A 27,353-nucleotide genomic window follows, 5' to 3' on the forward strand; every position below is an offset into this window, starting at 1 on the left:
AAACAACATTTTGGTGAACTTATCGTACAATTTAAAAATTTTCCCGAATTAAATAGTCTCAACGTCACAACCAATAGAGAGCCTATGCTGCCACTTGAGATTTGCCTTTCTACCCTTCAAAAACCTATGTATAGCCTGACACAGGGTTTGCTCATTGATCATCAGCACAAAGTCAATATTTTTGTTACAACATTGACAACTGACTTGTCTTAAATGATTAATTTACCCATTTCATTGTCATAAAACATTCTTCGTTGTCTTCTCATTATATCAAAATTAAAAAACAATGGACATGTAGAAGAAAATAACAATAATTGATAGGGCTTATTTTGATTTGTCTATTGTTATTTCATTGTGATATAAGGTGTCTACATATATAATATAAGAGGCAAACCTATAAATAAGAGAAAGTGAAAAAGATCATTTAACCGTGGAGTGGATTCGAAAGGCCAAATGAGATGAATGAGAATTTTGGGTATCTTTTCCTACTCTTTAAAAACACACTAATATTTATTTTTTAAAAAAATAAACACATCATGCATATTTCTGGATAATTTCAATTTACAATCATAATATCTCTATTTCAAAAACTAGTAGTAACTAGAACTAGAAGAGGAACCACAAAATTACAAATATAGTAAAACATTAAAATAGAAGGAAGCACAGAGAAGGAAAATTGGGTAAATTACCATCTACATAAATTTAGTTTGATAATTTAAATTTACAATCACAAGATCTCTATGTCAAAAACTAGTATTTTTAAAAATAAAAAAAATTAGTAACTAGAATTAGTAGAGGAACCATAAAATTAAAAATAGAAAATAGAAGAAAGGACAGTGAAGGGCAATTGGGTAAATTAGCCATCTACATAAATTTTGTTGGTAATTGAACATAGGGTTGTGTTGAATTGTAATTTTCCTTCCAATGAGGGTTTCCCTTATTCGTTGTGTGATTCCTTATACATTACCGCCCATCTTCCGTTCTTAACTGCGCAGTAGTCTCTCTCTCTCGCTCTCTCTGCTTGTTCTCTTTCTTCAATTGGCCGTTTGAGCCTTTTCAAACTCGAATCACACAAGAAGAAATGGCAGAGGAGAAGAAGCCCCAACCAATTCCTGGTGTTTGGCCAAAGGTTAAGCCGTTTGTCAATGGTGGCGCCTCCGGTATGCTCGCCACCTGCGTCATCCAGCCCGTTGATATGATCAAGGTACTCTTGTAATATGTGCTTTGATATTCTCCGTTCATTGGAATTTACGAGACCACTGAATTCTATTGTTGTGTGCACAGAAAGTCCGAAGCTCTTCTGGAGCTGAACATAAGTTGGGTTTCTTGTTTTGGATATCTAAGTTGGTTTTGACCGTTGGAAATGGCTGAATTTGTTGTCTTTCTGTGAGAATGTGTATAGATGATATTATTATTAGAAGTTTTACGCTTCCTCTGGGATTGGATTGGATTTTTAAGTTTGTTTTAGTTGCGTGTTTATTGGTTAAATGGGACATGGATTCTGATGAACTTTTCGTGAGTGGTTTTTTTTTGGGTGTGATATAGGTTAGGATTCAGCTGGGCCAGGGATCTGCGGCTTCGGTGACTAAGAACATGTTGAAGAATGACGGTATCAGCGCCTTCTACAAGGTTTGATGTAGTGAATCTTAGTAGAACTTAGATTTTGATGCGTACTTATTGATAATTTATTTGCAGACACAGAATTGGTTTGCTTAGTTGTGGTAATTGAGGAATATGTATTTGTTTAACGTCACCTATGGCTACCATGAATGTGAAAGCTAATGACTGAATCGTCACCTTAAAGCCAAATGCTACATTGAAATTACGTAGAATGGTAACCTCTTTTTTTAATTCTACAGGCATTAAGTCATAAAATAATTTCCTTAACATTGTAGTTTATCTTAACTATTCCAAGCAGGGGCTATCTGCTGGACTACTTAGGCAAGCTACTTACACCACCGCTCGACTGGGATCATTCAAGTAACTGTTTAACTTGTTGCTAAACTATGTTAAATGATTAAGTTCGTAATTTTTTTCATTATGTAAATCCTTCTTTTGGTTAGAATATAGTCAGATATTCTAATGTGTATTATTTGTCCATGGATAACATCTTTTTGTTATCTGTAATGTTTATTTTTTCTATAAATATTGTCTCTGTGGTTTTATCATTAACAACATATATTACTTATTGTCTCATTTTTTCCCTTATGTTACACATAGGATGTTGACAAGTAAAGCTATTGAAGCAAATGATGGGAAGCCCCTGCCTCTATATCAGAAGGCTCTTTGTGGGCTAACTGCTGGTGCTATTGGAGCAAGTGTTGGTAGTCCAGCTGATTTAGCACTAATCCGTATGCAGGCTGATGCAACTCTACCTGTTGCTCAGCGCCGGAATTACACAAATGCCTTCCATGCTCTCTACCGTATAGTTGCTGATGAAGGGGTTTTGGCGCTATGGAAGGGTGCAGGCCCAACTGTTGTGAGAGCAATGGCACTGAACATGGGAATGCTTGCCTCTTATGATCAAAGTGTTGAGTTTTTCAGGGATTCCCTTGGATTTGGTGAAGCTGCTACTGTAGTGGGTAAGCTTCTTCCTAATCTCTTGAGATGATGACTTTTATTTTTACTTCATTTCGATTTTTTTAAATTATAGAGGATTTTATTGAATTCTACTTTGTTTTGCCGAATAAATGCATCTCCAGTGGAACTAGGCACATGCTTGACATTCATAACACAATATTGGAAACAAGGAACAATCAATGTCGAACATTAGAAAGGTTTGTTTGTGCATATTCAAGAAGAAGCTTCTTTTAGTGTTGGTTCTGTAGACTTGCAGTCCCAAATGGGGCCGAAGAATCTCTGTCACACATTTTCAATATCATTCCTCGCTTCCAGTAAACTAAATCTTGTATTTTATATCCATAAACATAACTATTCTAAAATGTTATGAATTGCAAGTTCCTCTTTTGTGTTTTAAAAATCAGCCAAAGCTAGCAGTCACCGCATGTTCTGACATCTAGTATGTGCAGTAGCCAGTTAGATAATGTTGTCCGGTGCATTATGAAACAAGTAATTTCTTTCTATTTTTTCTTTTAAGTTCTATTGAATGCAGTTTCATGTTTTCTTCCTTATTTCAATCTCATGCCGCTATTATTCCCTGCCTTTACTGGATTGTAGTTTCCTATTCAGAAAAGAGTATGTAAACAGAACTGCATTGCTCCTGCTAACTGTTTAATTAATGTTATTGATCTTTTACTTCTTAGATATTGTCTTTAGGAAGTTGCCTCTGTCAGTGAAGTAGTTGCAAATATGGGAAGAAGTGTACTCTCATCTTCTGTTGCAACCTTTGTAATTCCAAAGGAATGAAGGAAAATCTTTGCTGGATCAAGTAAAATCCAGAATTTGTTCGTGAATTTACTTTTAATACCTCTCTTACTAACAGGGCTTGTAAATGCCCCTGCTAACTGCTGCTTCGGTAAACCCTTTTTTTTGGAAACTAATGAATAGTCTCACAATGAAATTCTTATCTGTAACTTGTTCACAAGTTATCTGTTTTGGTTATAAAAATGTTGCATTTTTTTGAAATTACTTTTAATACCTCTCTTACTAACAGGGCTAGGAAATGCCCCTGCTAACTGCTGCTTAGATAAATCTTTTTTTTTTTGGGAAACTGATGAATAGTCTCACTGGTGGAATTCTTATCTGTAATTTGTGAACAAGTTATCAGTTTTGGTTATAAAGATGTCGCATTCTTGTCTCACTGCCACTTTCTTTTGCCTTTTCTTTTTTCAGGGGCCAGTACCATTTCTGGATTCTTTGCTTCAGCCTGCAGTTTGCCCTTTGATTATGTCAAAACCCAGATTCAGAAAATGCAGCCTGATGCTCAGGGAAAATATCCATACACCGGCTCTTTGGACTGTGCTATGAAAACCCTCAAGGCGGGAGGACCATTAAAGTTCTACACAGGATTCCCTGTGTATTTCATCAGAATTGCTCCTCATGTTATGGTATTCTCTTGCACTTGCTATGCATGTTTGCGTGAATGGCTGTGGTGGTGTCATATTCTCACTCACAAATACTATGTGTGTTTTCACGAATGGGTGTGGTGTTTTTTGGCGTGTCATTGTTTACTCTTGCACTTGACATTTGTTTTGGCGTGTGGGGTCATGGATTCTCTTTTACTCTTGTTGTGCATGTCTGAGTGAATGCATATGGTGTTTGTGGTTCACTGTTGGACTTTAGCTGGTTACTTGAGAAACTGTGCGCTTTAATTTCTAATATGTGCAAGTTATGATATCAATTTTTTGGCTATGCAGATGACATGGATATTCCTGAACTACATCCAAAAGACTCAGAAGCAAATTGGATTGTAGTATACTGATGGGATGGAAATTTCTTCCAGACTCGAGCTCTTAAATAATATATTTTGGCTGTTTTGTACTTCTGGATGGTTTTGGGGGTTTACACCTCGAAGTCGAACGCATTATTGTAGAGACTTGCACAGCAAAATTGATGTAGGTTTTCTTCACTTATCCCATAATTTTTTGGTGCGCAACCGGAATGGGGGTATTATAAATTTCCTGGGAAAGAGCTTTAACCTGAATAAACTGTGCAATTGAAATGTACTTTTTCTTGATAATATTATTTTTCTTGCTGAGGGTTCAGCGGGCACTTTTTTGGTTGAATTGATTCTTGATCTAGCAGGATATCATCTGTGCCCATCCATTCTCCTTTTTTTTATGATGTAGTTGTTGATTCTGCTGGGACAGACTTGGGAAGCAAGGGAGACAATAGCGCCGGCGATCCAATTCTGTGGGCCCCAACTAAGTAGCGAGGCCCATCTACCTCTCATTCTGGGCTATTCTCTAACTGATGTCCAGCCCACATCAATCAATTATCCCGCGCGTTGGACTACTCACTTTTTATCAAGAGATGTCTAGCACATTTGATGAGGGATCCAGCCCATTTGGAAATCAAACACATTTGTATTTGCGAAGATGATATCCACTCCATGGACAACTCATAACTTGTGAGCTTTATAAAGAAATAAGCTAGTGGTTGGCACTTGGCGTTAATTTTAGTCCCCCATTCCATGAAGACAAAGGTTACCCCAAACCCATCTCCTTTTAGGCTGTTGACTACGCATTTCATATCTTTCAAAAAGATGCCCACCCCATGTGCATATAGCATATGATATGATAAGATATGCCACTTGTCACCTCTATCAACCCTCGAGAGATTTTTCCATGCTGGGTTCCTCCTCTTGTGTTTCTCTGTTCAAAATTGTTTGTAACTCACATACCAACAAATTAGGATGAACATACAGAATTTTCTTGTCGTGGTGGTGGTTGGAACCAGTCAATCAGGTCATAAAAGTTGTAACCATATTTGAAGCTTAGTGAAAGCTTAACCCGTAATGAATTATCAAAGGGGTCATGGTTAGTTTATCTATTAATTAATTAATTAATTAAAAGTCGTTTGAAATGGTCAGGGTCTACCATATAAACCCACGAGCAAGCATGTTCTATATATGCACATCAACACTTTTCTTAAACGTAAATCCCACGTACCTCTCATAGTCTTATAAAAAAAAAGGATAAAATTAATATGAATATCTTGTGTGCCATAGTAATTTGAAAATGATAAATATCCCAACAATTGGGATCTCATTGATTATCCCAGCTCCTCCTGAGTTGGAATGAGAAAGAAGAGCAATTAATGCAATAAGAGTTTGAAAGTTAGTTTCAGTAACTAAATAGAATGAGAAAGAACAGCAATAAATATATTATATTCACGGACAATTTCAATTTCAATTTTTGAACCCCAAAGAAAATATATGGTAATTGTGGTACAAAAGTCATCCTTGATTGATTTGCAAGATTGGTGGTGGACTATCCCTGTAATGTATGGTTAAAGCCTTCACAAATGACTTGCGGGATATATGGGTCCATTAGAGAAAATGAACAAATCACAGGTCTCCATTAACTGTTTTTCAAAATAATACTAATATCTTCTTTTGTGGCTATACTTATGGTGTAGCATAGCAATAGTTTTGAGGCCACAAATCATCACAAAAATCAAGACAAACGCATTAACAACATTCACATGGCAGCCAAACTTGTTATAAACATCTCATCATAGTCATCAACAACAGCTGCATATGACCAACTACCTACCTTCCTCCATTTCAAAATGAACATACTTGAATTTGAAGCTGAATTAAGAATGCCATTGCCAACAACAATTCCACTCCAGAAATCAAGCTCTCTTTTTCAACCCATTTTCATTGCTTTTTTAGATCACACTTTTGATCATACATACAAATGCTTTTAAAAATAAATAGGGCATTGTTCGAATCTTTTATGTATTTCTGTCTGCATATCACATGGCAATGAGCCTACTAACATCAAAAAGCTGTTTCAGACCCCACCAATTACTTGTCTTTCATAATCGGTGTTCCTTCACCTCCACTGCAACAGGCCAAAAAACCAGCTCACCATGACTCTTTTTATTTGTTTAATTTACTTTCAATGGCGATGATGATACTTCAAATTCACATAATGAACAAGAAGGATTAAAAAATTTTGGACAATTGTGAAATAAATAATCAACTAATGAAATATTTATTGCTAGAAAGTACAAGAAAAAGGAAGATGATGACAAACGGTAGTAGTAAAACACCATCATATACATCACATTCCCTTTCCCTGAATCCATTTTTATTTATTATGAAGCCTGAACTCTCCACATTCCCCACGTACGAACAAATTCACAGGAGTCATAAATATCAAGTCATACTATTATTACAATAATGCCACTAAACACATCATAACACAAACCCCAACAATGATTTATAACCAAAATCAAACCTAAAATCCACAAATAATTAAATACATACATACATTGGAAAAGGAATCTCAACCCAATAATTCCCCTCCCTTCCCCTTCTCTCTCATGATCCCAAAAAGAACCCAAGAGAGAGAAAGGGAGAAAGGGAGAGAAAGGGGAAGGAATAAGAGTCTAGAGATAGAAAAATATGGGAAAACCAAGCCATGGCTGTGTCTGTCTAGAAGACCAACCCAAAAGCAAGTGCCACCAAAGATGCAAAGAAAGTAGGCACAAACGCAACAGCATCAGATGCTGGTGCTGGTGCAGGTGAATGAGCTGCTGTAGCCACTTGAATTGATGACATGGCCATCAACACAACCACCATCAATGTAACCAAAACCTTCATCTTCCTTGCCTCCATTTCTTCACACAAAGAATTGATTTTTTGGGACTCTACGATTCCTCTTGAAAATGGGTTTTCTTGGAATCCGAATTATAGAGAGAATAATCACAATGGTGATGCAAATGGTGGTGGGGTGCATATATATATACACATAAAAGAAGAGAGAGAGAGAGTTAATTTAGGGCAGCTGCCCCACCTTGACCGTTGGGGCAATTAAGGGAGAGAGCGAGTGCCAGGAGTCTAGACCGGGTTGCTTTTGGCTTGGTTGCCATACAGCTGGCACAATGGTCTCCATGGGCCCCACCTTTTGCTGTCTTTCTAACCCCTATTTTGGTTTTTTTTCCCCCCAATCTTGAATTCTTTAATCAGTTAAACCTAATTATATTTCTCATATGAGTTGTTTTGGGTTTGGGGGGGATTGATTGAATGGCTTCAATTTTGTTGTCTAAATTGGTTTGTGCTAAACATGTGCTGCTACACATGGTTCCCATGGGACTCAATCATTGCCATTGCCACCGCAAACTAATAATAGGAAAACAACAAGCAAGTGAAGCTGTTAATTTGGTTTATTTCATTTGCAAATAATGATAATTGAAGGTATTAACGCTTATACAGGTTGCATGTGATTTTATGAATGTGAATTCAACCTTGAACGAGGTGACTTTAAAAGGATAGCGTCAACGGGTATTGTAATCAAAACATGGACAATATCTCAAGTGAATTGAATATAACCTCTCACTGCTTTTTACTTTTCCCTATTTGCTTCTTCCCCCTCAAATTCTTTAAAATTTTAATGTGGTATTAGAACATATATTCGATCCTAACAACCTCTCCATATATGTCACTTGTTGGGCCTCGTATAACCGAACCTACAAGTGCGAGGGAGTATTAAGACTTATAAAGTCCCACATCGATCAATTTGGTATAAGCTAACAATGTGATTTATAAGTGTGATTCCAATCTGTGATTTGGACAATATACATATCTAATCCACCTAGCAAACTATTATAAATAGTGAATATTTTGTAATTAGTAAGCTAGGAGAGTTGTTTAGGAAAATCTACGTTGGGTAGGAAATCAATTGTTGATATGTTGATTTTTGACTTAATAGTTTATACATTAAATCGTAGAGTCGAATCCTACCTCTTCCCAAACCCTTGTTTCAAAAAAAAAAAAGTTTGTAGCTAGTGTGTACGTAAGCATCTAAAGATATTTTTTTGTGAATGGAGTGGTTGAAGATAAATTATATATGCATTTCATTTATTCACATTAATTATTAACTATGATTGCATCACTAAGTGTGAAATTGACCAAGCACCCAATCGCTTTACCTACTTGATTTCTAAACACACAAGCAATAAAAAATTATCCATTCAACGGCTATATGTATCAACTTTTTAATGAATATGAAACTGAGAAAATCTGAGTGTGTACTGTTAAAATTATCGTCAAGTGCATTCCGTCTCATTTTGATGATAATGAACAGGTTTTTTCTTATTTGATGTGTGAATCTAATTAAGGAAAATTTTGGTCCAAAATCCAAAATTTTAAACAGTTTGAAATAAATATGAAAAAGAAGTGCTAACTATTATGATATGTACATGTTAGGGCATTTTTTTTTTGAAAGGCTGCTCATAGGCCACACACACGTTAGGCCATGCCGAGGGGTATGAAGGCCATCACAACGGATATAAACTACCCAAATCCCAACCCTCATGGTGAGAATGAAGCCCTGGACCTTAAAGTCCTGGACAGACAATCTGATCAACCAAGGCACCTCCCATTCTCCGTGTTAGGCTACCTAATTTGTGTCAAACTAGTCGGTGAATGGTATCTATATATCCTCTTGAACTACACAATATCTAGTACCCATTTTTGAGAGCTTGCTTTTTCTTTAGACACTTGAATATAGTCAATTCAAATATATGGATTGAATTGTAAAATGGTTAGTTTTTGGAAAGGAATTCAAAAAATGACCTAAATTTTGAATTGAACAAGCGGACAAGTTTCCAAGTAATGGTTGAGCAATCTTGAATCATTGTGAATTTGGAAAAGTGGGTCATACACAGAAGCATCTGAATTTGAATCAATCACAATGAACCGGCATTTGCTTTCTACTGTTCTACACCCAATTATGGAAAGTTGTGAAATTTTGAATGATAAGTTGTTTTAACCCATTGTATTTGTAGTTGTACCTTCTTTTTATATTAATAAACTTCTTACCTTACAAAAAAAGAGTTATATGGGCTAAAGTATACAAGACTAAATGAGTCCAACAAGCCCGTCACTGGTAAATTTTCAGCCCAACCTCGTCTCTTTATTTTCAGCCTTAAGCCCAACATCTGAACGGCCAAAGATTGGGCTGAACTCAACATCTTCAGGCTCGCCATTCTCACCTGGCCCGGCCCAATGTACGTGGGCGTGAGGATTGAGTCAATAGTTCGTAAACTACGTGATGAGTTGACTTCCAAAAGTAAAGTAGAAGTTTCAAATTTCCAATTCAAAACCATTGGTTTTTGAGCAGCACCGCACAGAACATAATCCTGCTTGGATTTTCTTTAAGATGCTGAGGTGGCAAACCTCACGTGCGTCAAAGCAAAGTCACGTGAGTTCAAGGCCCAAACCCAACAAGGTTACCTATTGGAGGGAACCTCATCTGACCGTTCATTTTACAATCTAGGGTTAGAATTATTAGACGGATTATTAAAATATACTTAAAGAAATAAATAAATGGCAACAAACCAAATAGGGTGTGTAAGTAAAGAAAACTGTAGTAGAGAAATTCTGTGAGAGAGATTTTTGGTGAAGAAAACAGAGAAGCGGCCGATTCTTAATGTTTTAGCCACTATAGAGAAAACATATACCCATCATTGATCTCTAATTCCTTCACTTTCTCTCAGGATAATTTTATTTTTCTTGGAATAGAAATACTCTGCCTTTCAAGCTTTTTGGCTGCCTTTGTGATTCAATGAAGCTTCCTCCTTGTAATTTCTCTTATCTTCTTCTCTGCACATTCTGTTAACTTGGAATTTTATGCGTTGTCTTAGTGGTTGCTTGAAAGCCAAATGGAAGGAGCAATATAATGTCATGGTTTTGTATATTTCCCTTAATGGGTATTCTTTTATTTTCTGATTTGCAGGGTGAGTAGAGAGAATTTTTGTTTGGTTTTTCCAGATCTCGAGGGTGAGCATTCTCTATCTGGCAATTTTCATTCTAAATTCCTTCATTTGTGAGTAAATTTTTCCTTACAATTTGTTTCATGATTTTGTTTATTTTGAATTCTTCCCCTGAAAACACTCAAAATGGAAATTTGTAAATTCAAGTTTCGTTCACTTTCTGTTTACTAATTCAGTATTAAAAGTTTGGATTGTTGCAGCAGAGAGGGGATATAGTCATATTAGCGATGGAGAAGGAAGGGAAGAGTCAGAAAGGGAGTAGAGGAACAGAAAGAGATTTTGTTTTACAGTGGGGAAGCAAAAAGAAGCATAGGCTTCCTAAAGTGAAGAAAAACCATGACCTACCTAACAAATCTAAATCAACTGACAGTTTGACAAAGAAGAAAATCACATCTAGGGTTAGCCCTGCTGAGAAGAAATCCGCTTCCCCTCAGCCTCATCATCTCAACAAGTAAGAACACAACCAAACCCATAAAGCAATTTGTTTGCATTTCATTGATAGTGTATCAAGTATGATTGTCATTAGAAAGTTTGAAATTCTTTCATAGGCTGTGAGTTTAATATCTTATTTTGCTTGCATTTGATTCTCTTGGCCGGCCAGATGTTTCTTCCTTTTTTCTCCTTTTCATTTGAGGGGATAGAAATAAATTAATTGTGTCAATATTCCTTGTTTGGTTGCTGAATGGAATAATATGTAATCATGTAAAATCTGGCCTGGAGAGACTGTATCAAGAAGATATCAAGGCCCCCAAGTTTCCTAATAATAATAGTATTATTTTTCTTTAGATCAAAGCATCATCCCCGAGTTAGTTCCAATATTTCTAAATTTTTTTTTTTGCAGGACCAACATGATGATGAATAACCGGAAATTGGCGACTTCACCGGAAAAGGAGGATCGGTACTATACAACTAGGGGATCATTGGGGTTGGATGATAATGGAAAGGCTTTGTTAGATATTGTAAAGGAGGATAAAAGGCCAGTTTGGCCAAAGTTGTTCATCACATTGTCAAGCAAAGAGAAGGAAGAGGATTTCATGGCAATGAAAGGGTGTAAACCGCCTCAGAGGCCAAAGAAAAGAGCCAAGTTGGTCCAAAGAAGTCTACTTGTAAGTTCATTCATCTTGAATATGTAAACTTGAGAAGGTATTTAGTGTTTTTATGATATGGAGTTTGTGTTAAAACCGTTGTTTGTTCTCTTTCTGTATCGGGTGTCCAGTTGGTGAGTCCAGGTGCATGGTTAACAGATTTGTGCCAAGAAAGGTATGAAGTAAGGGAGAAAAAGACTTCAAAGAAGGTACATTGTTTGTTTTCATTAATTTCCTTTTCTTTTTTAATCATCATTTCTTGTATATATCTTAACAATTCTCTTTTGTCAAGTAAATGCTCTTTTTGGTGGCTGAGAAAGTTCAGGAAATGATGGATGGAATTTAAATTTTGAATTCTCCAATAACATGATAATTGATCTCAAGAGTTGAGAAAGAATACATATGATTTTGAATTTTCCTTGCCCATATAAAGAGATATGGGATCAATTTAAGATATATAATACAGATTTGTTAGGAATATAACAAAATATTGTTGCTATGTATTGCAGAGACCAAGAGGATTGAAGGCAATGGGGAGTATGGAGAGTGATTCTGAATGAATGAGAGAGAGAGAGAGAGTAGAAACAGAGATGGATATTACTCCATCTTTGAGAAAAGAAGGAATGTTAAAAGGGTCTCTCTTCTTTTGCCTAATTGATGTTGGGGATATAAATTTCTTGCTTCTTTCTTGTTTTATTGGCAATATTGTTCATTTTGGTGCGCATGATTCTCTTTCCCACTTTTAGGTGTATTTATTTTCAACTCACGGGTTTCCTGTCGCTTGAAAGGCCCCATTTACTGCCTTCAGGTTTAAATTGTCGTTTTGGTTATCCAGCAACAGATTCTATTTTCCTCACTTTAACAAAACAAGGGAAAAAAAAAAGAAAAAAAAAGGGTATAAATAGTGATGTACTAGATCATGCCATATATGCATGCTTGGAACACAAGCAATAACATTCTTTTAACAAAAAATAAATAAGAAAACCCGGACTTGGTTAGTAAACCACAGAAACATTACTTGGATGCATATTATGACAACTGATTTCTTTTGGAGTTTATTGGCCATACAAACAGAGGTGTTTGATAAGGTTTTGAATTCAACCACCATAAAGAAAAGAGACATCAATGCTAAATTGAATACCAAAATGAAATTATATTGCAGAAGATTAGCATTTATATAGTTTTATACACAGTGAATGGGTTGTTCAAGCTACCAAGCACTTCAAAACTGTAGCCGAAACAACTCCTTTTCCGGCCACAAAGCTCTGTATTGGGTGTTAGTGATTATCTCTCTATTTCTTTTGTTATCCTATTGATTTACATGATCAGATCTGTATTCCTTATAAATACCTACCATGTACAATTTACCACACCCCACGAACCCTCACCTATGCTGGCCGAGGCAGCCTCCACATTTCATCGACAGCTCGATTCTAACTGATCAGTATTCTAGTCCGGACCATGGCACTCGATGCTCATAAGGGAATATATATATATACCTTGCACACTTCAAACTCGCAGCGTTCACATCAAAACTGTGCCGTCCAGATTTAAATCTAAGAGTTGCTGGTTAGCCAAAGTCGAAGTGCTAGACTCACCTTGGCTATCAAGACCAGTACCAGGACAAACCACCAAAGAGCTGTTCTGCTCAAAGATTTTATCAGGAAAGGACATCCCAGATTCGGATTCTTGGACAACTGAACGGCAAGAACTACTACGTATTGCTAAACTTGGCCTTCCGCTATCTGTGCTCTTATCACTATTGATTCCCTCGTGAGAACTTCCATTTCGACAAAAAATAGCATTATTCCAGTTGCTAACATCCACAGTACACTGCATGGTACTTCGACTATTACCTTCAACAATATTACCAAGGTTGCCCCCATCAGCACTACTGCTTCGTTTCATGCTTGAGCCACAGCCTTCAGATGAGCTAGATGAACTGTTCTGTTCCTTTCTGCGAAAAGCCTCTCTCAGGCGAATCACTGTGCTTTGTAATGCGTCTCTCCTTGCAGCTAATGGGTTTGTAACAGATAGATGACGAGAAACAGCAGCACCCAAGAGCACAGATGCTACAACTGCATAACTAATGCAATGCCCGAAATACCTGAGAAAAAAAGTAGCAGCAACTGTGACTATACAACGTTAAAAAAAGTAAAAAAACTACAATGTAATTAATGTTTGAAATGCCAAAATTGTATAACATACCAGTAGCGCACTCCAAAACAAATAAGGAAAACCCAAGATGTGCCAGCAACAAAAAGTGCTGCAAAACGACTTTGAAGAAGTTGAAATCCATACAAACATGCCCTCATATTCCAATCTGCATATTGAGCAAAGACATAAAAAGAAAATGGCTTCCACAGTCAGATAATCATGCACTTGGCTTATACAACGAAGAAAACAGCTGAATCACATATAAACACGATGGTTACTAACATACCAAGAATTACAACAGCAGTTGACGTAATGGCTCCAAGCCAACGTGCTTCTTTTGCTGTCAAACCATAAAGGATGGAGTAAACAAAAAGCACCACAAGTGAGCCAACGTACAGAACTCCGAGATGGGAAGCCCTATAGAAACGGAGAAGGACTAGTCAAATATGGAACTATGCCTGTCAATTAAGAACAAGACATACAAGATCAAGTTCAACTAGGCATCAAGTCATACATAGGAACCGTCAAAAAACAAGCAGAGAGATGCTGCTGCAATGGTATATAATCACATGAGAAATTTGGGTGTTTCTGTAGTTTTAAGTCATAAATGGAAGGCTTTACTAGTCTTTTTAGGGGAAAATAGCTAGATCTTAAATCTTGGCATCTTCTACTAAATGTAGTACTTTAATTGTGTCTAAATTTTCTGGGAGTGGCTATAACTCTATATATCTTTTTCTTGAAGTCCTGATTAAGCTTCTTCCCAGCAAGGAGGGGACATGTCCTGTCAGGATTAGCGGCAGTCCAAAAGTTGATAAACAACTGGATAATCTTATTTTCACAAGGCTTTTGATAATTAAACACTGAGATTTGAAAAAATCACAAGTATTTCCTCATATCTTCTTGGCATAATATCAATTCTTCTTCTTTTCACACACTGCTATAGTGTAACTCTTCACATGGAATTCTTCTTCTTTACTTTTCCATTCAAAAGAAATCTTTAACTTTAAACCTCGTTTAATCTGGAATGTTTCTCTATCCTTAGAACTCCAAATATTTCTCTTACAAGTTCTAAATCTAGGTCTCCAATTTTTCTTACCCAACCCACATAAAATTTTGTAGGTCAGATCAGATATGCATATCTATTGTTCATCAACATGATAAGAGTTTTGGTAATCTGGAACATATAAATCTCAATAAGTGGCAAAAATAGCTATAGCTGCTAAAATATAATATTGGAATCTAAGCAAGAAAGTAAAGACCTTACCTACGAGAATGTCGAGGATACAATTCATTGGGGTCAGGTGGTTCTGGTAAACAAGCAACAGGACCCATTTCTATACTTTTAGAATAGGCATGCTTGTATGCCCTCCACACATACTTATCCACATCTAGACCATTCCCTGAAAGGATTGAGGACTCATGATAAATAACTAAATAAAAACAATATTAGATATAAAAGTAATTGTAGTTATTACAGTTGGTTGCATCAATAAGACTCGTGTTTTGTTATTGTGGACTAACATTATCAATGGAAGATGGGGAAATAGGTTTCTAGCCTCATGGTGCCCACTTGAATAAAATCCTTCTTTAATACACCAAAAAATTGCACAAGAAGAAAAGGCACAACTTCGAGGATAAAATATGGCACTAATTACCGTTAAAGACCATTCGGCAAATAAATAGCATGTTGATCGCCAAGGCAATTGCAGATACTCCAAAAAAAAACCCAGAAGGCGAATATCTTTCAGAAGCATTTTTACCAGAAGTCACATACACCGCACACAGTTCATACGCACAGAGTAGGTAAACTGCCAAAAGAAGAAGAATTGCAACCGCACCTGTAAAAGAAAATTGCGGACTTCAGGTACAGAATAAATCAAAAGAACAGAGGAAAAGTAAGTGTTGTTCATATTATGAGATTTATGTCAAAGCACGGGAAAGGAAAGACTCCAATCCCATCTTCTCCTCCCTATCAACATCATCTTTCCAATTTCTGCGATCAAAATTTCACAAGTCGGCAGATCCAAGATCAATCCCTCGTTTGTTCTTTGGCCTTGTACATTTTTTCAAATTGCTTCTTTTGTCATTTCCCCACCAGTTTCCCTCCGCTCACCAAGAACAGTTGCTTTCTCCTCTATCTATTCATCTATCTATCCAGGAATCACCAAGTCAAAGTCTGTTACAAGGATATATTAACATGGCTAGATACCTGCGTATTCCATGATCTATGCTCTTGCTCTTGCTCTTGCATCCTAAAAAGTTCACCCAACCATGATAAATGTTGTCTTTGAAGACAAATTATGGACTTAGCTCGAGCCTCAAGATTATAAACCATGAGAACATGCAATGATACATCCTACAGAAAATTGGCAAACTAAAAGGGGCCCATGACAAGATATTGGGCCATCACAATTGTTCACTACAACTGCAGCTACATTGCTTTTCATGTTTAGAGCAAGCCTAGAGAAAATATTAAGAACGTAGATTAACAACCTACTCATTTCTGTCACGAATGCATGTACCTGAACCCAAACTGTTTTGGACAAAGGCCTTTGATGATAATGATGAAGAAGTATCTCTATTTCTATTGTCAAAAACCGTACCCTCTCATGAAACCTTATCTTCACAAGAACTCTGCATTTTGTTAACAAAATTGACTATAGAGAGCAATTTTTGCACGCACGTCTATAACAACCCTACTTGCACAACTAGGGTAATACATGAATTTCAGGAAAGTTTTTCCAGAAACAATAGCTCAAATCAAACAAATATGAGAAATGAGGCACAATATTCATCTTTCATACCAAACCCACACAAAAGAATCTACAAAGTCCAAGATATGACAATTAATTTTCCAATAAGATTAATTAATCAAAGAAGCTTCTTTTCAAAATGACAGAATGGTCAATGGTGTACATACGTGAGTTTTGCCACCGTGTTCTCCACCAGAGCATGATTGAATAGAACACCAACAGGAGAGCAGTGCCAGCCATTATTACAGCGAGACCGATAATATCTCGTCCCAATATTATAATCAACCAGCATCCCCACGTGATAAGCACCATAATTGGAGATATAACAACCATCCATGCTGACAGGGACAGAAAACCACAAAGCACTCCCAGCTGAGGACCTTGTAAGATGGCTGGCCATTTTCTAGCAAAGATCCAACTAATAAAGGAAATGTGCAGCAAAGCGCAATGTTACTTTGGTGCATGTCACCTATGGAGTAAAAGCACGACTTTTTCATGGCACTTTCAGAAGCAAGAAACAATTAATTCACATAACAGGAAAGATATTTAAAGCCAACAGCAACAACTTCACCGAAAACTGCTAACGTACCAAAAAAAATATAACATCAAAACTGATATCTAAATAAACACAACAAAATTTATATATATTTTTAAGAATGGAAACAAATAACACCACAGATTTAAATGGCATGTTAGTTGAACAAATAAAAGTCATCCCTATGCTACAAAAAGATTAAAAGAAAAAACCACCACTAACGAAAAAAATGATAATGTTTCCCTGTTTTCACATGGCCAACCCAATGTAACAGGGCTCAATCTTTTGCGAGTTGAACAAAGTTCAACAAGGTAGAAGATATAGAATCAAATAAATTCCACCAATACAACAAGAATGAACTGACAGATAAAACCGTCTTTGGTTATGATGATGAAAAATTCGACATTTAATGTATGTTTTCACCATCACCATTCGCTTCAAAATTATTATTAGATTCCATTTGTTCGCCACTTTGAAATTTCATACGCATGACTTCTTAAGAAATGCAATGATTTGTTCAAAATTTATTACAATACAGACAGAGCAACACTGTCACTCGAAACTACACAATCTACACAATGAACAAAACATATAAGAATATGATTAAACACATGGGCTAATAAATTATGTTTCCTAGAATCTCAAAAACAATGAGCAGGGTGCCACACCAAATTCTTGATGCCAACAATGTTTCAGGAAGCATTTCCAAGAATTTTGTTCTACTGGAAAAATATTTCCAGTACGAAACTAAGCAACAACCAATTAACTTCCATTAAAGACAGATGCACTGGTCTTCAAACAATAAAAGGAAAGCTTCACCACTAAATGATCTGCAAACAAGGCCATATTCTTCTTTATATTTGGCCTCATAATAATTTGCTGATTCCAATCAAATGCAACCTCAGTGCCTCATTAGATACGCATTACACTTTAATCAAACAAATTTACTCTTTGATAAACCACATAAATACTGAAGCCAACACATTAATAAATTTACAATCTATGTAAAATATTCTGCCTTCAATCTTAAAATAAAATCATCAACAACAGCCCGTCATCATAAAACCAAAACAACTAACTCTCCCGCTATCATCAACTTGAAAATATAGCAACAAGAAACAAGGAGTTAACGAAAATTGTGGAAGAAGACTACCTGTACAACCGCCATGGCCGCCAATTCACCACCCACAGCATAGAAAACGAAGCAGAACCAAAAAACGCGAAAAGGGCACCCGGAATTGCACATGCCAATACAAGCCCACGCTCGTCCCCTTCCATGTCTCACCTAAACACCATACGCATCAAAACCCATACAATTCTACACCACGCATTGCATACCAGATTTTTCACTCACAATGGTCAAATTTAAAGAAAAATTGAAACCAAAGCAGATGATAACAATGCAGAAAAAATGACAGGGGTTTTACCTAAATGAATGAACTGGGTTTAATTGGCAAGAGCATGATTGATGAATTTAGCACAAATGGGTATGCAGAAGTTGCATCAAACGGGTCATTCTGTGAATGGGATTTTAGGGTTTGGAGCAAGGGATTCAGCAGGTCAGCATAGGAAAAAAATGGGGAAGTTATGTTAGGTTTCTGAAATCTTAAGAGAAAAAACGTTAGCCCTTCGTGCTCGCTTTGTTTGGTGTTAGATTAATTTAGGGTTTATCTTCTTGAAGAATTCTGTGAAGAGAATACCAAAGCTTAAAAACCCTACTGCGAAGCGTTTGTGTGAATTGTGCAGTTCAAAAAAAAAAAATTAAGAGAGAGAAGAAGACGACTTGACTGGTAAAGCAGAGTCAGCAGACACAGTCAGATAGAGAGAGAAAAACAAGGGAAGGAAAAAAAGAGTGGTTATAATAAAAGTATAAAACAACAACAATACGTCTGTTTCTGTGAGAGAACTATACCCATCTCACTACACGCGCGTGCAATACACTCTCTGATAAGGTGTGAAGTGTGAAGTGCGAACCGTGGGATCAATGATGAGTTCTTGACCATCTATTGGTGAATGGTGAGTGGACTCATTGAGTCTTCAAAATGAGTCTTGGAGTTGAAACTAATTAATGTATATTATTTCCTTGAATTCGAAATTAAAATATTATTAATTTAATTACCTAAACAATGTATTCTACTTGGGGTAATTAATAGTAATTCAAATGGTCAAATTTGATGTCATGGATTTAATTTTTAATAATTATTTATGAAAAATGGTATCATACTAATTCAAATAATTCATGGAAAAAATATGTTTTTTTTATATGCATAAGACCCACCTTCCCCTCCCCAATTTTCCAAAGTATGAGATTAACTTAGACATGATTAAGTACAAATAAAAGGTTGAGAGTTCGCGCAAGTCAGCAACTGCACTCTTAATGATTCGTGAGCAACACGCATATTTCACATTCTTGCATGATTATACATATTCATAAGCAACTATCATTATTGCCATGGCAACACCAGATTGGCCTTTTCCATGTCCAACGGCACAAATTTACATTATCACATAATTCATCATACAACATTATTTGGCCAAAGATAACTTTGCCATTATTTTTTCTAGCTAGCTAAAACAAATAGTCATGACCTAAGCCTTAGAAATGATGGCAGGGTAATACTTGCAGAGGGAGGACAATTTGAACCATCACGCCAACAACAATTCTCCAGATCCAAATGGTGGTGTGGACGCAGGCATTTTGTCTAGACTTAACAATACCTTTGTAGATAGACAGACAATCTACGCCTATTTTCGGGAACTTCCTGTGAGTCAACCAAACAAACCAATTTCAAGAGGATTTCCTTTAATAGGTATATTTAATAAAGAGAGTAAAGTAATTACCAATTTAATCTCCACAATATCCCCAGTCCTGACATCAAAAACATGTCATTCCTTTTCCATAGCCTAACTGCTCTTTTGTTCAATATCTACTCAAAGAACAACAAATACATCACAAAAGTAGAATGAATTTCAAGAATAAACATAATATTTTCAAAGTACACTTTATAAGCTCAAATGTTCAGCTTGAAAAGAAATTGAAACACCAACTCGTTTCTGTTATGAGCTTCTTATAAATTTAAAATTGAAATTTGACTTAATTTGTTGAAAACAAAAATCAGTGAATCCAAGAAAAACAAAAATTAAATATAGAATTACCTCAAAGGGAAGAATGGACGGAGAGATCAACATGTTTAGCTGATGAACCATTCAATTAATAGGTAAAAAACAACTACTTTGTTATTGTGACATAAATAGAGTGCAGCCATGAGGATGCAATAATTAACAAAATCACATGTCCAAATATAAGCTTTGGCATGATAAAGAAAGGTAACCTGGTAGAAATCTGGTGGATAATGGTGGAACTCTAAAGACTTTAAACTACTACGTTTTTTAGTTAGTTTAGTATTTATCACTTGCACAACATTCATATATTGGACCACAACAAACATACACGGCACAGAGACTTTGAGAAACAATTGTAAATTAATACAAATATGCAACAAACATTGATCTTTTACATTCCATTGCATTATCAATATCAAGGATTTGCATATACAAATTGAACATATCAATTCCTTATAATATGACATAAACAATCAGTACAAATGAATATATACTCGCAAAAAAAATAAATCATGGATTTTTTACATCCCTTGCATTAAAACGTATAATACTTATTTGAAAAATATAGATAAAACCACAATATTCATAGGTGTGTGCTCAATGTTCAGTGGGAACATATGAAACACCACAATAAGGCCATTAGTCATAACAGGTGATATCCAAACTTATAAAGACATCATAGCTTACAGAGCCATTAGCTTAATAGCTAGCCCTTGAGCTATAGGCGGACTAAACTATCAAATCCATGTCAAAAATTAAGTATAATGCGACCCAAGAAATACTCAAGCTTTAATTTGCAAAACCAGATGTGCCCATTAGTCAAGAAGATCAAAAAAGAGAAGGGAAAAAAAAGGAAGAAAGCACATTAGAGTTAATCAGGAGTATTTCATGGGTAGTGAATGGACCTAGCAAAATTGTTTTTTATTTTTTCAAACTCAGAGAAACATAGTCTTCCATAAACTAACTCATGAAAACAATAACAAAAAAAAAAGTTATTACCTCTCAACATTCTCCACATTGAAAAGCTCCTCCTAAACCTAGTAAGCCACTTTCAATTTTAGGCTTTAAAGTTCCCATGAAAATCAACCCAATAGCCTTTTTCCCTCTCTTTCACTGCAATGGCTCCACAATATAAATAAACATAAAGATCATATTAGTGTGCTGCAGTCATTAGCAATTAAAGAAACGACATTAGTATGGGCTGAAAAAGAAGAGCCAGGTCATAGTTTAAGATGGGCACATCCTTTTGTGGATGGGGTGATCTCAGGAGTCAGATAACATCAATTTGATGATGCCAGAGAATTTGGATATCGACTTTGTGAAATAGACTTCATTGGGAGAACAAAGAAATGAGTAATTAAAAAATTCTTTAAAGAGAAAGTTAATCAAAGAAGTCTTTAAAGAGAAAGTTAATCAAAGGGTAAAACATTTTTCATCGAAATTTAAATGAACCACCTTTTATGTTAAGCTCATATTCGCCACTAATTTAAGATCACCATCTACTTTTCAAGACACAACATCCACATGCTGTTGACATTTTAATTAAATCAGTTCCAATGAAAAGTAAGGAAGGCAACAATAAGCGTAATGACAATGAAATGAACACAACAATGACTCAGAAATCATAACATCTAGGAAAATCCAAGACCTGGAGCTTCGCAATCAACTCTTGTACCCATATCATCATATAACCATGCCTTTATGACTACTACTTTTTTCTAGGATAATTCCACCTGAGATTCCAACACACTTGTGACAATCAGCCTGATAATAGTTATAAAAGAGAAGGCACAAATACATAAATTCAATCGCACCTAAATCAGGAAATTGAAATAAGATTCATGAATTCAATCATCGACATGACTTCATTTCCCCGTACGACCGAAAACACGGAAGAAAATATTACAAAGAGATGCTAATCAGTAATCGCTAAAATCCATAAAACCTTACCTTGTTACGACATGTCGCGAATTGTCAAAAGTTTCAGAAGTAAACGAAATTACAGAGTTCCTCTTTTGAGCTCATTCAAAACCAGGGTACCGGAAACCCCAAAAAATTCAATTAACAGGGATCAACTCAGATCCTCTACCGACTGATAACAATTTAGGTAATTCAGCCTAATCAATAGGATCTGGATTGGATCGAAAAAATTAGAGATTCTAAAAAAAGAACCTGAGCTTTCCAATTGGCCTCAAAATCCTTCTTTTGCCGACTTCGCGTGGAATCATCCTACAACAAACCAACAGAAGAATCACTCAAAAAAATTGACAATCGGAAATTACAAGGAAAACTTAAAATTATATGCAAAAGTTTGTAAGAGAGACAGATGAACCTGATCTTGAGAGGCGCGAGAGAAATTGGGAGGATTAGGGATGTCACGGGAGGAAGCAACAGTTGAAACATCACTGAAATCGACAGCCCATCGTCGCCCTGAACCCCATCACCACAAAGCAAACGGATAGCATTCTTTATTGCCGCCGGGCATGCTTAATTGGGAGATGGAAATAGAGAAGGGAAGCAGCAAACGTAGATAGAAACGGCTTTGAGATCGTCCGTTTTTTTCGCTTCTTTTATTGCCGCAGAACACGTTCTATTGGAGAGAAGTGTATTGGAGAAATAGGGAGAGAGCTGAGAGCGTCTGAAAAACAAATAAACGAATTGTAGAGTGTCCAGGTAAGAAGAAACATGAAGTTTTAACAGACCAAGTGTCGCAAAAACAAGAGTAATTGTTAGAACCTCCACTTTATATATAGGTATAGATGTAGAAAATGACTGACAAATTACAAACAAATTGGTCTCCTCCGTAGCCCATATCAATGCATATGTTCAATTTGGGCCCAATTTGGTTCAAATGGCTTGATGAACCCAAATTACACCCTTAGCTACCCTCACTCCACCCTCTGATGAGAATCAAAACCAGGTGCTCATGGTAGGTAGGGGTACTCATCGACCAGGCTACCCCTCATTCTGTATAAATAGAATTTGAGTCCATGTCTTCTCATCTTTGTTGGTCCAATTTAGCTCAAGGAAAAAAAATGTTGGTTGGGATTCTAATGATCTCTCATCTTTGTTTTTTTTTGGAAAATGTGGAATAGAATAATCTTGTTGAAGCATAATGATCATAGGTTTATAATGCATTGTATATCTCATAATAGGCCCCATTCTTCTACCCTTTACAGGGAGTCGATGACTAGTCATAGCTATTATCTTGACACCGAAGAAGAATTCGACCCAATGCATTGCATCTCATTAGAAAAAATATTGATTTTTCTCCAATAACTGAATACTTTTGTCTACATCAGTGAAGCTGAAGCATTTTCCTTTTTCCAGAACTTGCTAACCAATAGACCAGTACTCCAAATTGCTTATAAAATGGGCCTTATTCAGAAGTTTGTAGACTGGTAACAGATGGGTAGCCATTATTGAGAAGTTGACTCACACACATGGGATGATGGATCTCAAATCTTATATCATGCCAGGTTGTAACCCTTTTTCCCAACATATTTTAAGGTAGTTGGAAGAAAATGACATTTTCATTTAAACACTTGCCTTTAAAAATGAAATCCACCCCTTTTTAAATTTCTCAAGGAATGTAAATGGGCTACACCAAACGAAGAATTGAAAGGATACCTAACTAGAATTCATAATGCTCAAGGACAAGACAATTGGTTGATAATGCTCTAAGTGGGTGTGAATACACATACCTTTAGATATAAAGTACTGTCATCCACTCACATGCCACTTCATTCATCCTACAAACATCTTTTTCAAACTTTACATATACCCTCTAGATTTCTTTATATTAGTCAATCAAGAAAAAAGTTGACCCCAAGACTTACAAGTTTCTGCTAGTAGAACTCACATTCATTCCATAGCAAACCACTCCCAAGAGAGAAGTAAGACAAACAAATAGAATACAAGGAGCAGAAAGAAAGGCCTTGTCTCTGTTATAGCTTTGAAGAAACTTTTGGCCACAGATTCCCCCACAAACTTACAGGGAGAAGAACCCTTTTCACTTTCAAACACAAGACTCAAAATTTCCCACTACGGCCAAGGTTACAAGTCACTACCCAACCTAGCTAAAAAGGGTATAAGAAGCGAGGGGGGGGGGGGGAAGGATTACACTTATATATTGAATGAGATACACCGGGAGACGGAGAGGGACTACGGTTATTTCATCATGGGCAATTGGGGTTTCTACCAGGGCCTCCATAATAAAAGTAATGACCCCAATCCCCATTGTTGCCGGTTTGCACATCATAGCAGTTTGATTGCTCAGTGAAGGTGCCAATCCCTTTGGGGGCCTTGAGGTTGTTGGAAGAATCAACAACCTGAATGTTCCTGAAATAGCTTGATTTACTAAACCCTTCTCCAGGGAAATGGCCGCTACCCATTTGAGTTGAGGTGTGTGCACCATCTGGCTCTGAATTCACCACCTCTCCTCCCCACTCGATCATGGAAGCGCTGTCTGCTAAGTATGAGAAGAGGAACGCAGGCCAATAACCCAATACGTAGTCGTTACCGAACTGCATCCACCAATGCCCTTCTTTTGGATCCTAGAGTTCCCAATAACCCGACAAAATCTCAAAGTTAAACAACCACATACATGTAATAAACAAAAGACAAACTTATTTAAACACCTAATATTGGTGAAGCATAACTAATTTTGGCACCTTTTTTTTTTTAATAAGCTATAGTATCCTATCTATTTAACAATGAGGCTGTTTTCAAGTCAGAAATCAAATAATAATACCAAAGATTCTCAGCATCACAAGCTAAATTATTTGTCTGACCCGTCCCCCTCAATTATATAATCAAGTACTGTTCTGGCTACTGACACAGCCAAGTATACACATATGGACATGCCATGTAAAACTGCATTGAAAAAAGAAAAAATTCCTTTGATGTCACATGCATTCTTAGTAGGCAGTACCGCAGTAGACTCCAAATCTTTCTTAACCTCTCTTTTTTTTAAAAATATTGAGAAACTAGAACTGAAATGCAGGGGCCTTGGATTTCAGTCTTTTTACCTTCCAAATAAGTATACTGATATCATATTGGGAATTGCGATAGCCAGAAACTGGTGAGATGCTTGCACCCATTGCAATTTCACTGTTGATCTGTATAAAGCCTGAGCATAGGAGGTTGTAGCAACCAGTAGCTTGATATGCATCACTCTGTTATTTTCAAAAACTGAGTAAGCAAAAAAACCCATCAACACACAAACATTACCAAAGTGAGTTTTGACAAAGAATGGAAAGCTTACAGTCCAGTAAGTGAAGAGCCTGGTGTTGTTATCACCGTATAGATCTGGACTGACCTGTTACACATGCACATCCAAGTCTTAAAATCCAAAATTGTATATAAACAATAGCTGGTATTATCTGATAATTAGGGGGTTTGAGATTGCTATATAATAATATTTACCTGCCAACCAGCTTCAATACTGTTAAGGTCTTCACCAAAAGAACCTCCCAGAATCCATAGTTGAGACAAGCTGAACTCATTAGACTGTTGTATTTTGGGTTCCCAAACATTTATGGTTGCCTTTGCTCCATAATATTTGTCTCCTTCAACATATGCTATTGCATGCTAATAATCCCCACAAAATATGCCAAACAAAAAGAAAAAAAAAATCAGTCATAACAACAACATCAAAACTGAGAACTTGAAAAGCCACTAATGGTGATGAAAATAAGTACCTGATGACCACTTTGAGTGGTAAGATCAGGATCAGGAGACCTAGGCTGCGGGATGGCTCTGTGCCCTTTCTTTCCATATCTTTTAACTGAGCTGGCTCTTAGAATGTCATCTTTCTTAGTTCTCCTTACTGGTATGGTGTCTTCAGGGCATTTTCCATTCTGGTGCCACAACTGAGTGATTGGATTTGTTCTCTCTTTGGGTTTTTCAGAGACCTTGTTCTCATCAAAGAATCCTTCAGGGTGGTAACTAGGCCTCAACTAATGAAATCAAATAAAAACCAGAAATCCAAATCAAGAAATACCGAAGATCAGACAAGCAGAAACAACTCAGTAAAAAGCATAATAACTAAAGTAAGGAAAATGGACCTGAATTTTGTGGTCTTTTAGGAAAGGGTGGTCAAAAGCTGGCTGGTGAGATATATAGACGCAGTCTATTATATCTCCATCTGGGCTCTGCATATCCATCAGAAATCACAATGAGTATAATCACGGCTTCTACACACATGCCCCAGTGAATCTCTAGAGCATGACTCAACATATTACAAATGATGGGCTTCGCAGAAAAGACTGAGTAAATACCAAAAGAAGAATGAATCAAGAGACTTGTAAATATGTATCACTTAAAATTGCACAGAAAGCGTATATCAGCAAGAGATTGAACATTGGATCATTATACCGAACTTTTTATATCCTGGCATTCATCATTACTTAGCCTTTTAAGGGAAAAAAAAAAGGGAAAAATATTTGAGAGCAAAAGAGAAATTTCAAGAAATGGAAATATTCGTGGAGATTGTGGAAATGAGCTTCAAACAATAAATAACTCTCTCTATTGGTGCAGAAACAGGACATCTACCGCCGAAAATCACAGGAAAAACAATTAATATATCTAAAAAGATATCAAAATAATTTCCAGGAAGAAGATTTTTATTCAAGACAACAAAAACTAGGATTGCTTAACAGAAACCCAGTGCCTAATGGCATATTTCCATTAAAAGAAAAATAAATGAAAGATTAAAGCATTTCTTTCACTTTCTCGAAAAAATGAAAAGGTAGTTAGAGAGAGTCAATTAAAAAAAATGGAACCTTGATGCTTTTAACCGCAGGCTTGTTCAGGAGATTCAAGTGCTTCTGCACCTCAAGCTTGTGCTGCGAGACACTCAACCTAGCAGCGCAAGTTAGCGAGACCAGACTCGACAGACAAAGAACGAGAGCCAATACTCTCGCACTTCTAAAATGCTCATCACTACCCATCTCTCCCTGAAGTCTGAACCCAGAAACCAAATCAACCTTTTATAGGTTATATCTTCAACACATCCCCCATTACCACACGCACAGGAGAAACGGAGAAAGAGACCTCAAAAAGACTTAATTGCTTATCCTACGCACCTCAAACGGGCCCTTAACCTTTATCCTCACTGCTTATCCTATGCACCCACATCAAACTCCTTCAGCTTCCACTTTGGAGTGGGTCTGCTTCAGTTTCTCTCTAAAAAAAACCAAACGAAATTGCCCCCACCTCCCTTTCTCTCTCTTTATCTAGAAACCCACTATTTCTCTCTCTACTCAGCTTCTTGTCATTTCCTTTCCTTCC

At 36.5% G+C, this 27,353-nt stretch overlaps 4 protein-coding genes and 1 long non-coding RNA gene across 16 annotated transcripts; 2 read left to right on the forward strand and 3 right to left on the reverse strand.

Annotated features, from left to right (window-relative positions):
- Positions 1-936: 936 nt before the first annotated feature.
- LOC119995935 (mitochondrial dicarboxylate/tricarboxylate transporter DTC) lies at positions 937-4,671 on the forward strand. Its single transcript, XM_038842416.1, has 6 exons — positions 937-1,204; positions 1,546-1,629; positions 1,919-1,980; positions 2,221-2,582; positions 3,793-4,007; positions 4,317-4,671. Exons 1-6 carry the CDS (start codon positions 1,082-1,084, stop codon positions 4,371-4,373), a joined length of 903 nt encoding a protein of 300 aa, XP_038698344.1. The 5' UTR covers positions 937-1,081; the 3' UTR covers positions 4,374-4,671.
- Positions 4,672-9,993: 5,322 nt separating this feature from the next.
- LOC119997492 lies at positions 9,994-12,279 on the forward strand. 4 transcript variants are annotated; one of them, XM_038844558.1, is made up of 6 exons: positions 9,994-10,215; positions 10,371-10,460; positions 10,608-10,858; positions 11,249-11,513; positions 11,624-11,701; positions 12,002-12,279. In XM_038844558.1, the coding sequence occupies exons 3-6, from the start codon at positions 10,635-10,637 to the stop codon at positions 12,050-12,052; spliced, it is 618 nt and encodes a 205-aa protein (XP_038700486.1). In that variant the 5' UTR covers positions 9,994-10,215; positions 10,371-10,460; positions 10,608-10,634; the 3' UTR covers positions 12,053-12,279. The 4 variants fall into 4 exon arrangements, with proteins under 4 accessions (XP_038700486.1, XP_038700488.1, XP_038700487.1 ...); XM_038844560.1 differs by having other exon boundaries at positions 10,611-10,858; XM_038844559.1 differs by having other exon boundaries at positions 10,371-10,414.
- A 337-nt stretch (positions 12,280-12,616) lies between these two features.
- LOC119996278 (calpain-type cysteine protease DEK1-like) lies at positions 12,617-18,737 on the reverse strand. Of its 4 annotated transcripts, none has more exons than XM_038842856.1 (8): positions 18,365-18,737; positions 18,091-18,222; positions 16,570-16,820; positions 15,305-15,487; positions 14,914-15,049; positions 13,936-14,066; positions 13,701-13,758; positions 12,617-13,599 (listed from the first exon to the last, which is right to left on the reverse strand). In XM_038842856.1, the coding sequence occupies exons 2-8, from the start codon at positions 18,213-18,215 to the stop codon at positions 13,017-13,019; spliced, it is 1,467 nt and encodes a 488-aa protein (XP_038698784.1). In that variant the 5' UTR covers positions 18,216-18,222; positions 18,365-18,737; the 3' UTR covers positions 12,617-13,016. The 4 variants fall into 4 exon arrangements, with proteins under 4 accessions (XP_038698784.1, XP_038698783.1, XP_038698786.1 ...); XM_038842855.1 differs by having other exon boundaries at positions 13,701-13,815; XM_038842858.1 differs by lacking the exon at positions 18,091-18,222 and having other exon boundaries at positions 13,701-13,815.
- A 646-nt stretch (positions 18,738-19,383) lies between these two features.
- LOC119997531 lies at positions 19,384-23,132 on the reverse strand. 6 transcript variants are annotated; one of them, XR_005468012.1, is made up of 5 exons: positions 22,803-23,132; positions 22,393-22,698; positions 21,060-22,289; positions 19,779-19,864; positions 19,384-19,699 (listed from the first exon to the last, which is right to left on the reverse strand). It is a non-coding gene; the product is annotated as an uncharacterized LOC119997531 (long non-coding RNA). The 6 variants fall into 6 exon arrangements; XR_005468011.1 differs by having other exon boundaries at positions 22,797-23,132; XR_005468014.1 differs by lacking the exon at positions 22,803-23,132 and having other exon boundaries at positions 21,060-21,793; positions 22,011-22,289; positions 22,393-22,783.
- Positions 23,133-23,895: 763 nt separating this feature from the next.
- Positions 23,896-27,353, reverse strand: LOC119997630. The gene is made up of 7 exons (XM_038844773.1): positions 26,846-27,353; positions 26,129-26,215; positions 25,763-26,020; positions 25,488-25,652; positions 25,327-25,380; positions 25,091-25,237; positions 23,896-24,616 (listed from the first exon to the last, which is right to left on the reverse strand). Exons 1-7 carry the CDS (start codon positions 27,011-27,013, stop codon positions 24,239-24,241), a joined length of 1,257 nt encoding a protein of 418 aa, XP_038700701.1. The 5' UTR covers positions 27,014-27,353; the 3' UTR covers positions 23,896-24,238.

The sequence above is a fragment of the Tripterygium wilfordii genome, chromosome 4 (assembly GCF_013401445.1).
Source record: "Tripterygium wilfordii isolate XIE 37 chromosome 4, ASM1340144v1, whole genome shotgun sequence".
Taxonomy (NCBI): domain Eukaryota; kingdom Viridiplantae; phylum Streptophyta; class Magnoliopsida; order Celastrales; family Celastraceae; genus Tripterygium; species Tripterygium wilfordii.

Coding starts and splice junctions, on each gene's coding strand:
- LOC119995935 (XM_038842416.1), top strand. CDS start 1,082: ATGGCAGAGGAGAAGAAGCCCCAACCAATTCCTGGTGTTTGGCCAAAG. Junction 1,205..1,545: donor AGCCCGTTGATATGATCAAG/GTACTCTTGTAA, acceptor GGTGTGATATAG/GTTAGGATTCAGCTGGGCCA. Junction 1,630..1,918: donor GTATCAGCGCCTTCTACAAG/GTTTGATGTAGT, acceptor TATTCCAAGCAG/GGGCTATCTGCTGGACTACT.
- LOC119997492 (XM_038844558.1), top strand. CDS start 10,635: ATGGAGAAGGAAGGGAAGAGTCAGAAAGGGAGTAGAGGAACAGAAAGA. Junction 10,859..11,248: donor CAGCCTCATCATCTCAACAA/GTAAGAACACAA, acceptor TTTTTTTTGCAG/GACCAACATGATGATGAATA. Junction 11,702..12,001: donor AGAAAAAGACTTCAAAGAAG/GTACATTGTTTG, acceptor TATGTATTGCAG/AGACCAAGAGGATTGAAGGC.
- LOC119996278 (XM_038842855.1), bottom strand. CDS start 18,215: ATGGAAGGGGACGAGCGTGGGCTTGTATTGGCATGTGCAATTCCGGGT. Junction 16,821..18,090: donor CGGCCATGGCGGTTGTACAG/GTAGTCTTCTTC, acceptor TTCCTTTATTAG/TTGGATCTTTGCTAGAAAAT. Junction 13,816..13,935: donor AACTGCTGTTGTAATTCTTG/GTATGTTAGTAA, acceptor CTCAATATGCAG/ATTGGAATATGAGGGCATGT.
- LOC119997630 (XM_038844773.1), bottom strand. CDS start 27,013: ATGGGTAGTGATGAGCATTTTAGAAGTGCGAGAGTATTGGCTCTCGTT. Junction 26,216..26,845: donor CTGCGGTTAAAAGCATCAAG/GTTCCATTTTTT, acceptor ATGGATATGCAG/AGCCCAGATGGAGATATAAT. Junction 25,653..25,762: donor CCACTCAAAGTGGTCATCAG/GTACTTATTTTC, acceptor GGGGATTATTAG/CATGCAATAGCATATGTTGA.